The following is a 13,654-nucleotide window of genomic DNA, read 5'->3' as shown; positions in this document are numbered from 1 at the left end:
GAGAGATTATGCCTCCTTGATGGATCCATAACAAAGATCAATATTGTTATCCCGTCTGGTTGGACAGGTTACATATTGATAAAAGTCAGGTAGTGTCTTTTTAAGGGAGACGTGGTTGAAATCACCCAGTAAAAAGATTGGTGCATCAGGTGAAACAGACTACAGTTTCTGCACCATATCATGGATGACACTGCAGGCAGAAGAGGCATTTGCTTTCAGATGTAAGTAAACTGTTGTAACAAACAGTTGCGGGAACTCACGGGGCAGGTAGAAAGGATGCAATGATACACAAAGTTCAACATCTGGGGTACAAATGCGCTCTCTTACAGTTACAGATTTAGGATGACAGTATTGTTGATTTACATAGAGGCAGACTCCACCTCCCTGTGATTTACCTGTCACCTCTGCGTCTCTATCCAAACGGAATGGCGCACCGAAGCCTCAATAAGCATGTCTGCGTCCCGATCACGTTCAGTGAGCCGTGATTCTGTAAACGTCAGAATCCCACAATCTTTAAAATCCTTCAGAAAATGGACGTTTCCTTGAAGTTCATCCATTTTATTGCGGAGAGACTGGGCGTTCCCCAGAATCATTGAAGGCAGCGGGACCCGGTTGAGACTCAACTTCCTCATGCGTAACCGCACACCTCCTCTCTTTCCCCGCTTCCTTCGGCTTCTCTCCGGTTTTTCGCCACCAGTTCTTGTGTGAGGCAATTTAAATATGTGATCAAGAATCTGTGCCGCGATATCTGACATGCCAGCCAGCATCATATATTTAAGTCAAAGCAGCTCATTTCTGCCGTACTGCAGCCTGTCTCCACTGACAGTCCAGCTGTCATTCAGAGCGAGCAGGAAAAACACAAACCAAAGACACACTGTAGGGCACAGAAGGTTTATTTTAGCCACACTGTTTAACAGAACTCCACAAGGAGTATAAGAACAACTTATAAACAAAGTAAAAACAACCAACACATTAAAACACGAGACGCCAAACTCTCTGATGGGTCGCTGCGTGCGCATGTGCCCCGTGAGACCCCGAAGATCCAGTGAAACCGCTTGAAAATCCCAAAACAAATCCATAACCAGACCAGCTACAACCGAACCATGAGTTCCTGGACAGTCACCTCTGCGCTTCTTCTCGCTGGCTTCATTTCTTCCACAGCTTAGTCATTTTGACACCAAGATCCTACTTTTAACTTTGTGTTCATCTGTTATTGTCTGCAAAATCACTCTTTTGCACGCTCGCATTCTGCATAAATGCATGTCTTCAGTGCGAGTCATTGCATCAGTGCATACACAGCAGAGCTCATCTGATCCATTATAACAAGATGTTAAATCTATCATAAACATAATTTTACAAGAAGAAATGAACATGAAACTGTTTTACCAAGCTATTACAATATAAACATTACAAATAATTACCATTTAGGTGGTTCCAAATACCTTCTCCACCTCAGCGAACGAGAGAGGAAAAAATGGTGCAGATGAAACAGTCATCTGATTCCAGAAGCAATTAGAGGTGTTTTCAACATCCAAACTCTGACAGAAAATAATTCCCTACAAACTAATTATTTTATATACAGTGTCCAGCGCACAAAGCAGGTGGGATTGTCACGACGAAGTGTGCGAGAGGGCAGAACCAAAATAGCCTGTCCAAAACAGCCTGTCCTGTCCTCCTAGCTGGTATGTGCTCAGAGAATGGGCTTTTAACAGCCTCGTCCTCACCACAACCATGCCTCTAAAATCCTCGTTTGTTCTCGTAGTACCTCGTACACAAACTGCCCCACTGTTGTTGCTAAATTTTTGATTTCTTGAAATTAGCGCCACGCTCAGAGATGAGCCCTGTTAGCCGGATATTCTGCATCTAAGAGCCTCTCAGAGCCACTATTCTCACACGATTGGCTGGCTAGGGTGGCACTTTAATTACAATCTGAATGGGCCAGCACATGCCACGTGCCAGTTAAGGTGCGCATTTTTCATTTAAAATGTACCTGCTGTGTATGGCATGCCAAAGCATTGCAGTGATATGACATGCATTCACCTTTTATCATCATTCCCTTGAGCCTCATGAATGCTTGGATGGCAGCACGTGTTGCTCCAAAACCTGGATGTACCTTTCAGCATTGATGGTGCCATCACAGATGTGTAAGTTGTCCATACCATGGGCACTAACACACCCTCATACCATCACAGATGCTGGTTTTTGAATTTTGCGCTGGTAACAATCAGGATGGTTTTTTCCTCTTTTGTCCGGAGGACACGTCCATGATTTGCAAAAACAATTTGAAATGTGGACTCATAAGACCACAGCACACTTTTCCACTTTGCGTCTGTCCATTTCAAATGAGCTCGGGCCCACAGAAGGCGGCGGCGTTTCTGGATGTTGTTGATGTATGGCTTTCACTTTGCATGGTAGACTTTTAAGTTGCACTTGTAGATGTAGCAACGAACTGTGTTAACTGACAATGGTTTTCTGAAGTGTTCCTGAGCCCACGCGGTACGATTTTTTTTACACGATTTCCGTTTTTAATCCAGTGCTGCCTGAGGGATCAAAGGTCACGGGCATTCAATGTTGGTTTTCGGCCTTGCCGCGTACAGTAGTGTTCAGAATAATAGTAGTGCTATGTGACTAAAAAGATTAATCCAGGTTTTGAGTATATTTCTTATTGTTACATGGGAAACAAGGTACCAGTAGATTCAGTAGATTCTCACAAATCCAACAAGACCAAGCATTCATGATATGCACACTCTTAAGGCTATGAAATTGGGCTATTAGTAAAAAAATTAGAAAAGGGGGTGTTCACAATAATAGTAGCATCTGCTGTTGACACTACAAACTCAAAACTATTATGTTCAAACTGCTTTTTTAGCAATCCTGTGAATCACTAAACTAGTATTTAGTTGTATAACCACAGTTTTTCATGATTTCTTCACATCTGCGAAGCATTAACTTTGTTGGTTTGGAACCAAGATTTTGCTCGTTTACTAGTGTGCTTGGAACACCCATTTCAAGGGCATGTCCTCTTCAGCATAAGGCACCATGACCTCTTCAAGTATTTTGACATATCCAAACTGATCCATGATACCTGGAAACACGCCCATATCATGATGCTTGCACCACCATGCTTCACTGTCTTCACTGTGAACTGTGGTTTGAATTCAGAGTTTGGGGATCATCTCACAAACTGTCTGCGGCCCTTGGACCCAAAAAGAACAATTTTACTCTCATCAGTCCACAAAATATTCCTCCATTTCTCTTTAGGCCAGTTGATGTGTTCTTTGGCAAATTGTAACCTCTTCTGCACGTCTTTTATTTAACAGAGGGACTTTGCGGTGGATTCTTGCAAATAAATTAGCTTCACACAGGCATCTTCTAACTGTCACAGCACTTACAGGTAACTCCAGACTGTCTTTGATCATCCTGGAGCTGATCAATGGGTGAGCCTTTGCCATTCTGGTTATTCTTCTATCCATTTTGATGGTTGATTTCCGTTTTCTTCCACGCGTCTTTTTTTTTTGTCCATTTTAAAGCATTGAATCTAGTGAATTTACTGGTACCTTGTTTCCCATGTAACAATAAGAAATATACTCAAAACCTGGATTAATCTTTTTAGTCACACAGCACTATTATTCTGAACAGTACTGTATGTGTAGAAAGTTCTCCAGATTCTTTGAATCTTCTAATTATATTATGGACTGAAGATGATGGAATCCCTAAATTCCTTGCAATTGAATGTTGAAAGAACATTGTTCTTAAACTGTTGGACTATTTTTTCACTCAGTTGTTCACAAAGTGGTGATCCTCACCCCATCTTTGCTTGTGAACGTCTGAGCTTTTTGGGGATGCTCCTTTTATACCCAAACGTGACACTCACCTGTTTCCAATTAACCTGCGCACCTGTGGAATGTTCCAAGCAGGTGTTCTTTCATTCATCAACTTTCCCAGTCTTTTGTTGTCCCTGTCCCAGCTTTTTTGAAATGTGTTGCAGGTATCCATTTCAAAATGAGCAAATATTTGCACATAAATAGTCTGAGTTTGAGCAGTAAACATCTTGTCTTTTTAGTGTATTCAATTGAATATAGGTTGAGGAGGATTTGTAAATCATTCTATTCTGTTTTTATTTACATTTCACACAATGCTCCAACTTCATTGGAATTGGGGTTATAGCAATATGATGTTGCCAATATGATCAAAGTTCATGATGTCTGGGAATAATTTAAAATTTCAAGCCTGGGGATGAGAAATTCAAGGAACCAGATGCTACGACCAACATTTGGTAGATCTGACAGTGATTTACAGTGAACTCAAAACCCATCTGTTTAAGTTAGCTTTTAATGTACAGCCCTGATTTTTAATGTTTTTTTCTTAGCGTTTTTATCCTTTTCTTTTGGTTTGTTAAGCGTCTTTGAGTGTCCAGAAAAGCGCTATACAAATAAAATGTATTATTATTATTATTATTTGGAGGTTAATGTAAGTTGGGTCACAGGTAATCTCAAAACCTCAGGCATACACAAACGCGCTTCCTCCTGCAGTTAGTCTGCATGACAGTTGATGAAGGAAAAGACAATATGCACCATAGAATTTCCCCCCAGATAAATATGTCCTTCATTAAAATGAGCTGTAATTTTGCAGCATTTTACAAAAATAAACCTGTATTATGCTTGGATTTCAGGAAAAACGACGTTTTCTCAGTTTTGCAAAATTTGAAAGGAACTATACTATAGCTTTAAGGTTTAAATGCAGTTACAGCTTCCATAACATGACTCTCATAACACACATATGTAATCAGGATACCTTGATTTGGTAGCCAGAGCTCAGTACTAATGCACAATTCGCTTATTGAAAAATTGAGATTCAATGCGAAAAATTGATATTCAAACCAAAAACATTTGTGGTTACATACAAAAACAATTTACTTTTGTCTTCTGTGACAAAACTGTGGCTTAATATTAACTCAACTTAAAATAAATAAAACAAAAAAGATCATACTGAAATAAAGTAACTTTAAATCAAAACAGATCAAAGGCAATATTCAGCCACAAACGTTATTTGGCCTAATTTGACTGTTTGATGGACAAATATACTTACTGCATCCTGAAAGCACAGGTATTGGCCACAACTCTGTACTATAGCTTTATTCTTTGCATAGCCCACTGAAAGACAGAAGAACAGCATGTGTGCAAATATAAATGATTACGTAACTGCAACCATATAGGCCACTATATGATAAAAGGAAAAAATACGTTGGCTTGGTGCTTACTTTCACTTAACAATTTAACAAAAAGCAAATAAGGTGGCATTATTCAACAGTAAAACCAAAAGCAAAACTCAACAGAAAAGAGTATTATATGACCTCTCTGAGCCACTGCAGTCTGCTTTTGTAAAATACTCTTCCATGAAGACAGTTTTTAACTGAAGTAAACCTTATGAGGCGATGGAGGGACACTGGCCTTGCACCCCAGGGCCAGCCAGACAATCTCATGAATGCACTTTTGTTTTTGATGTTATTTGGTTTTTCCTGTGTCTTCAGCTTGGTAAATCATTGTAAAAACCTTGTGACTGATAGAATGGCCTAAGCAGTAGGTCACCCCTCTGAGTCTGGTCTGCTTGAGGTTTCTTCCTCATTATCATCAGAGGGAGTTTTTCGTTACCACTGTCGCATGTGTGCTTGCTCTAGGGTAGGTCTGGGCGATTTGGCCTAAAAATAAAATCTCCAATTTTTTCAGAAAAAATTTGATTTTCGATTTTTTCAGATTTTTTTTTTCCCCCCTACTTTTTAAAAGAAAACATTTAGTACAAATGACAGAGATAACTCAAAACAAGTTTTGCTTTTATTTGATCAAAAACTTAAAACTAACCCCTACTTACCTCCTGGAATTGAAGCTCCAACTGTTCTTTTGATTTTAAAAAAATACACTTTGGTAAATTATTCCACCAGAGTAAGCTGGTTTTTAGCGGGAATTTGCGCTCTTATTCTCCTCTTAAAGTGTAGCATTTCTCCCATGCAGCTAGATGCCTCTGTTTTAGATACTGGAATAAGTTTGTTGTGCGGCTGCGTTTTGTTGCGATTGGCTTTCAGGGTTTGCCCCAGAAATTTTTAGTATAGAGGTGCTGTTGGCAATTATTACTCGAGGCGGCGCGTTGCGAGTCATTTTGACTGGTTTTAGATGCATTGAAAGCAAGAATAGACAAAAAAATAAATAAATAAAAATTACACTTATAACATCAAAGGTCTTCTGTAAGAAGTAAATTTGCTCTCATAAAGATGGAATTCTGGATGGAAAAACTTTCTGAATCAGTTTTTCACACTTTACTGTTTCACTGAATTGTGTGGTGATGATCGCTGATTAAAATTGCTTCTTTTTTTTTTAAATCGCTTTTTTTTTTTTTTTTTTTTTTTTTAACAGTGTGGAGCCTTTGTTCACTTTTTCCCCCTCCTCCGTTCTCTCTCTCTCGTAGTCAGGGAACGAGAGACTCATCACTCTAACACCGTCTTTGAGCAAACTTTGGAAACATGAAAGCTTTCATCTGTAAAATAAAGCATTAATGTGTCACTAGCTACGCAGGCAGAAGGAGCTGTTTTTGTTGGAAGACTTTGACGGGGTTTTTGTTCTCTCACTCTGAGCTGCAGCGCTGTGACTCTGCTCGGCCGGCTGGCTGCCGGCAGGTGCGGGGTGACCAGGCAGCAGTCCGTTCAGCACAAACAGACTGGCTGGATTAAACAAAAATACAACGGCACTATGCCGTTGTTCCATTGTCTGGGTAGAACCGTGGCTTTAGACAAACTTTGCAGCGTGCAGTCACTTGTTCCACATCTGTCGCAGCAATCCCAAACCACTGATGAAAATCACTCTCCATTAGCGGTGAGCCATGTTTGTTATTGTGTGAAGGAACGGGGTGGGGAGGGGGGAGCCATGGAAGGTCCTGGGGACAAAAAGGTGCGCCGCTGCAAGAGGAGAAAAAAAAAAACTCGCATTTTTTATTTTTTAAATAGTCCACAACAAAAAACTCAAATTAATCGATAAAATCAATATATCGCCCAGGCCTACCCTAGGGGTTGGTAAGGTTAGACCTTCCAGTCATTGGACAGGCTGCATGTGAACGTGAACACAGCCTGTGAAAAATGGTGTCAAGTACTGAGATTTCACACAATGAGAATCTGCAAAAGCCACATTGATAAATCCGCTGTTCACACTGTTTATCAAAACACTGATTGAATCTGAATAAAAGTATTTTTTTTTCAAATTAAACATTGTTCACTTAAAGTGCACGAGATTTCAGATCAGCCAGTGGATTAATACATGGATTAACACGCATGCACATGAGCACATTTTGTGGAACTAAGTTCAACAAAACGCAGACTGTAAATTTCAATGTCAATTGTTCAGTGTTGTTAGCTAATATATATAACTTCTCTAAAAATATTAGTCCTATCAATGATCCATGTTAGCGCCATTCATCCTTGACCCAAAATACATAAGCAATACCAAATGGCAAATGTCAGCTCTCCCCAGTTTGTGTGTGATCGAAAATACATGCACGCACGCAGAGCATTTTGTCTTTACTCCGCCTACACCACACATGAGAAAAAGTTCAACAGCTACCACCTGAGGTGCCTTTGATGAATTCTGCACATCGGTTGGCAGGACAAGGTGCCCAACACAGAGGTCATGGAAGACACCAACATGAGTAGCATGTTGACCATCCTTGGCGAAAGGCGCCTTCGTTGGCTTGGGCATGTCAGGAGAAGGAATTCACACCATATTCCTAAAGATCTATTGCACGGTGAGATGGCAGAGGGGACTCGTTTGGCTGGTCGACCACGCCTGCACTTCAGGGATGTCTGCAAGGACATGAAAATGTGCAGCATCAATGTCAACACGTTGGAGCAGTGTGCAGAGAACCATGCAGCATGGCGCCTTGCTGTCAGAACAGGTGCACAGAGGGCTGAGCAGGAGAGTAAACAAGGTCTTGCTGAGCAACGAGCTAAGAGAAAGGAGAGACAGCAGCAGACTCAGCAAGCATCACAGTACACATGCAGCAAATGCAGCAGAGATTGTCACTCACACATTGGACTGATAAGTCATTCGCGCAGATGCAGATAGAAACAAAAAGACCAAAAAATGAATAAATAAAATAAAATATGGACACTACACCAACGGAAGAAAGCCAGGATATACAGTGAGGAAAATTAGTATTTGAACACCCTGCCATTTTGCATGTTCTCCCACTTAGAAATGATGGAGGGGTCTGAAATTTTCATCTTAGGTGCATGCCCACTGTGAGAGACAATCTAAAAAAAAATCCAGAAATCACAATGTATGATGTTTTTAATCATTTATTTGTATGTTACTGCTGCAAATAAGTATTTGAACACCTGTGAAAATCAATGTTACTATTTGGTACAGTAGCCTTTGTTTGCAATTACAGAGGTCAAACGTTTCCTGTAGTTTTTCACCAGGTTTCTTTCAGGTTTGGAGTTTCAGCTCCCTCGAAAGATTTTATATTGAGTTTAGGTCTGGAGACTGGCCAGGCCACTCCAGGACCTTGAAATGCTTCTTGCGGAGCTCCTCCTTAGTTGCCCTGGCTGTGTTTGGGGTCATTGTCATGCTGGAAGACCCAGCCATGACCCATCTTCAATGCTCTTACTAAGGGAAGGAGGTTGTTTGCCAAAATCTCACAATACATGACCCCATCCACTCTCCCTTCAATACGGTGCAGTCGTCCTGTCCCCTTTGCAGAAGAGTACTCCCAGAGTATGATGTTCCACCCCCATGCTTCACAGTTGGGATGGTTTTCTTGGGGTTGTTCTCATCCTCTAAACATGGTAAGTGAAGTTGACTTCAAAAAGCTCTATTCTGGTCTCATCTGACCACATGACCTTCTCCCATGCCTCCTCTGGATCATCCAGATGGTCACTGGTGAACTTCAAACGGGCCTGGACATGTGCTGGCTTGAGCAGGGTGACCTTGCTGCCCTGCAGTATTTTAAACCATGACAGCATCATGTGTTACTAATGTATTCTTTGTGACTGTGGTCCCAGCTCTCTTCAGGTCACTGACCAGGTCATCCTGTTAGTGGCGCAGATAACTGTAAGAATTGTTCATTTCTGGAAAGAAGCACCAAAGTTGGCACAAATACTCCTTAGACATTACTCTTTTGAAAAAAAAACTGAGTAGCCACTTGAATTTTCAGTAGGCGGCCAGGTAGGGGTCAACTGAAGAATTACACAGAGGTCAAAATTTAAAAATGCTCCAATCATATTGAAAGCTATACCACATTATTTGTCTGACCACAACGATACCAAAAAGGTATAGTTTGGACTATCTATGACTGAATGTTACGGAGTTATGGGGTAAAAAACAACAAGAATGGTGACAAAGGTCAATTTCAGTTTTTACAGGGGGTTAGAAGTTAAAGTTGCTCCAATTTTGGTAAAAGGTGGTGCAAAGTACTGGTTGAACTAACAGGATTAATAAATGAAATAGTTTTGACTGTGTTAAATGCTTGGTCTGCAAGGTAGAGCAATGTCGACATCCTTTGGATTCTATGACACATGACATATGTTACCCTGTAACATGATAACTAAGCATTCCACATAGTGCAAACAATTCCTTTTTAAAACCCTATTAACTCAACCAATAATTTGCATCACATTTTACAATATTTAGAGCAACTTTAACATCTGACCCCTGTACAAACTAATGCTGGCCTTTGTTACCATTCTTGCTGTTTTTACACCGTAACTCCATAGCATTCAGTCATAGATAGTCCAAACTATACCTTTTTGGTATCGTTGTGAGCAGACAAATAATGTGGTATAGCTTTCAATATGATTGAAACATTTTTAAATTTTGACCCCTGTGTAATTCTTCAATTGACCCCTACCTGGCTGCCTCCTGAAAATTCATGTGGCTACTCAGTTTTTTCAAAAGAGTAATGTCTAAGGAGTATTTATGCCAACTTTGGTGCTTCTTTCCAGATGTGAAGGATTCTTCTGTAAATATTCTGTTATCTGCTGCACTATGTGTAGTTCTGAGCTTTCTCAGAATCATCCTTACCCCACAAAGTGAGACCTTGCATGGAATCCCAGACCGAGGGAGATTGACAGTCATCTTGTTTCTTCCACTTTCTAATAAATAATCATAACAGTTGTTGTCTTCTACCAAGCTGCTTGCCTGTTGTCCTGTAGTCCATCCCAGCCTTGTGCAGGTCTATAGTTTTGTCCTTGGTGTCCTTAGACAGTTCTTTGGTCTTGGCTATGGTGGACAGGTTGGAGTGTGATTAAGTGAGTGTGTGAACAGCAGTGTTGTCACAGTTACTTTGATAAAGTAATCCAATTACTGATTACTCCTTGAAAAAGTAACTTAGTTACTTTACTGATTACTCAATTGTAAAAGTAACTAAGTTAGATTACTAGTTACTTTTTTAGTTACTTTCCCCAGCTGCCGACAACAACCCTCTGCCACCTCAACATGACAATGATACCTGTTTTGCCATTCTCGACCCGGGACGCAGCCGGCGCGGTGCGGCGCCACAGGAAAAACACCTCCGTGTTGATAACCATTTGTAAAATCCATGCGGCTTTTGATGGCTTTCAGTGGAGTGAGTATATGAGAAATTGTTTAACAGCTGGACATGTTCCAACTTGTCCTTAAGGCTTCCAACAGAGGTGTTTTTCCTGTGGCGGAGCGTCGCAGCGGCTGCGAGCCGACGCTGCAATCTGCCCGCACGTCTTTCATTAAAAAAATCTCCTTTAAACAGTGGAATATCCGGATAAAATGCTGGAACCAATTTCTTCTGAAACTTCTCTGTTCTCTCACGACATCCTGGATCAATAGAGCCTGAAATGTGGAGGTTTTCAGCTTGAAACAGGCTGACGACGGTGCCTGGGACTGCTGCGCAACGTCCTGCTCTGTGGGAAGTCCTTAAAGCGACAGTATCACCTCAAAATCTCTCATCAGCCGTTAAAATTTTCACCGAAAACCAGCTTAATTTTTCGAACCGTGTCCACTTCGATGTGCCTCACGGGTTTAGAAAAAAATTTGACCAAACAAAGCGCCAGTCTCTCAGCAACTTCTCAGACAAAGGAACTCCGACAAGGGGCTGGATGACTCCTCCCACAAGGAGTGCTCACAGGCGAATGACGTCACCGACAGGCGTGGAAAAACTCACGCATGCGCACGAGGGTTCAAGCATGTCTGACGTAAAAACATATGAATGAAATACATAGTTTTTGAAAAAAATAAAAAGGACCTATACTTTATTGACAGACCTCGTAGTCACCCTTTCTTGACTTCAATGAAAATAAATACTTGTTTTATAAAAAGCAAAATAATCTTTCTTGACCTCATATTTAACTGTTGACAGCACTGTAACAGTAAAACTTGCAATTTCTAACCTATATTGTTTAGAAATGTAATTATTAAATTCTAACATTTAAATTCTCTATAAACATTTTACTTGTCAAAATTATTATTATTTTAAGTAGTATTAGTAGTTGTAAAAAAAAAAAAATTGGCTTCAAAACTGGACCTTTAATCTAGGGGTGTTGTGGGGGGGCACATCCCCGCCCCATGCCCCCATTCCATCTGGATTCGCCCCTGCTTTGGCGTTTGAGCACAAAGAATGGATAACATTTATTTATGCAGAAAACATGACCAGATTTACAGGTAAGAAAGTTTTATTGTGTTTTCACATCATGTGGTCCTCAGAAAGAGAGTTTAGGTGCATTTGAGTGGAAAATAGTGTTAGTTGTTGACACGTCGCAGAGGATCAGCTGTTTTTAATGAGACCATACGGAGCGGCTCAGCTCAGAATTCTAAATAAAGGAGAAAAATAAAGCATAAAAATGACTTTGTGAAGCTCAGAGCAGGTGTGCTGTTTTCACCGCGCTTTAAGAGGTGAGGACGAGTCGTAGCTGATGAAAAGCTCACAGCTCGCTTAAAGTGGGCAGTTCAGTCAAACCCCGACCCTGTGCCCACGGACCAAGTTTAATGCTGCTGTCAACCCACAATGCAAAAATAATAGTAACGCACAGTGACATGGAGAAGTAACTTTAATCTGATTACTCATTTGGAAAGATTAACGCGTTAGATTAGTTGTTACAAAAAATGTGGTTAGATCACTGCATCACTGGTGAACAGGTGTCTTTTATCAATCAATCAATCAATTTTTTTATATAGCGCCAAATCACAACAAACAGTTGCCCCAAGGCGCCTTATATTGTAAGGCAAGGCCATACAATAATTATGTAAAACCCCAACGGTCAAAACGACCCCCTGTGAGCAAGCACTTGGCTACAGTGGGAAGGAAAAACTCCCTTTTAACAGGAAGAAACCTCCAGCAGAACCAGGCTCAGGGAGGGGCAGTCTTCTGCTGGGACTGGTTGGGGCTGAGGGAGAGAACCAGGAAAAACACATGCTGTGGAGGGGAGCAGAGATCGATCACTAATGATTAAATGCAGAGTGGTGCATACAGAGCAAAAAGAGAAAGAAACAGTGCATCATGGGAACCCCCCAGCAGTCTACGTCTATAGCAGCATAACTAAGGGATGGTTCAGGGTCACCTGATCCAGCCCTAACTATAAGCTTTAGCAAAAAGGAAAGTTTAAGCCTAATCTTAAAAGTAGAGAGGGTGTCTGTCTCCCTGATCTGAATTGGGAGCTGGTTCCACAGGAGAGGAGCCTGAAAGCTACCCTTTCAAGAATTTTTGAGAGAAAAGGAAGGTTGGAGATTGGCCTATAATTAGCTAAGATAGCTGGGTCAAGTGATGGCTTTTTAAGTAATGGTTTAATTACTGCCACCTTAAAAGCCTGTGGTACATAGCCAACTAACAAAGATAGATTGATCATATTTAAGATCGAAGCATTAAATAATGGTAGGGCTTCCTTGAGCAGCCTGGTAGGAATGGGGTCTAATAAACATGTTGATGGTTTGGATGAAGTAACTAATGAAAATAACTCAGACAGAACAATCAGAGAGAAAATACCAAATACCGGCATCACTGAAAGCAGCCAAAGATAACGATACGTCTTTGGGATGGTTATGAGTAATTTTTTCTCTAATAGTTAAAATTTTGTTAGCAAAGAAAGTCATGAAGTCATTACTAGTTAAAGTTAATGGAATACTCAGCTCAATAGAGCTCTGACTCTTTGTCAGCCTGGCTACAGTGCTGAAAAGAAACCTGGGGTTGTTCTTATTTTCTTCAATTAGTGATGAGTAGAAAGATGTCCTAGCTTTACGGAGGGCTTTTTTATAGAGCAACAGACTCTTTTTCCAGGCTAAGTGAAGATCTTCTAAATTAGTGAGACGCCATTTCCTCTCCAACTTACGGGTTATCTGCTTTAAGCTACGAGTTTGTGAGTTATACCACGGAGTCAGACACTTCTGATTTAAAGCTCTCTTTTTCAGAGGAGCTACAGCATCCAAAGTTGTCTTCAATGAGGATGTAAAACTATTGACGAGATACTCTACCTCACTTACAGAGTTTAGGTAGCTACTCTGCACTGTGTTGGTATATGGCATTAGAGAACATAAAGAAGGAATCATATCCTTAAACCTAGTTACAGCGCTTTCTGAAAGACTTCTAGTGTAATGAAACTTATTCCCCACTGCTGGGTAGTCCATCAGAGTAAATGTAAATGTAATTAAGA

The 13,654-nt window shown here is 40.7% G+C and overlaps 1 protein-coding gene across 2 annotated transcripts in view; it reads right to left on the bottom strand.

Moving 5' to 3' along the window:
• b3gntl1 (UDP-GlcNAc:betaGal beta-1,3-N-acetylglucosaminyltransferase-like 1) overlaps positions 1–13,654 on the bottom strand; it is a 265,373-nt gene that overhangs the window by 194,459 nt on the left and 57,260 nt on the right. For both annotated transcript variants that reach the window (XM_034189061.1, XM_034189062.1), the window contains exon 4: positions 5,089–5,153. In XM_034189061.1, the coding sequence (XP_034044952.1) occupies positions 5,089–5,153 (65 nt within the window). The remainder of the gene's footprint in view (positions 1–5,088; positions 5,154–13,654) is intronic.

Source organism: Thalassophryne amazonica, chromosome 15 (genome assembly GCF_902500255.1).
Source record: "Thalassophryne amazonica chromosome 15, fThaAma1.1, whole genome shotgun sequence".
In the NCBI taxonomy this organism is placed as follows: Eukaryota; Metazoa; Chordata; class Actinopteri; order Batrachoidiformes; family Batrachoididae; genus Thalassophryne; species Thalassophryne amazonica.
Note: the sequence above shows the minus strand (reverse complement) of the source record. Positions and strands in the feature narration are given on the sequence as shown.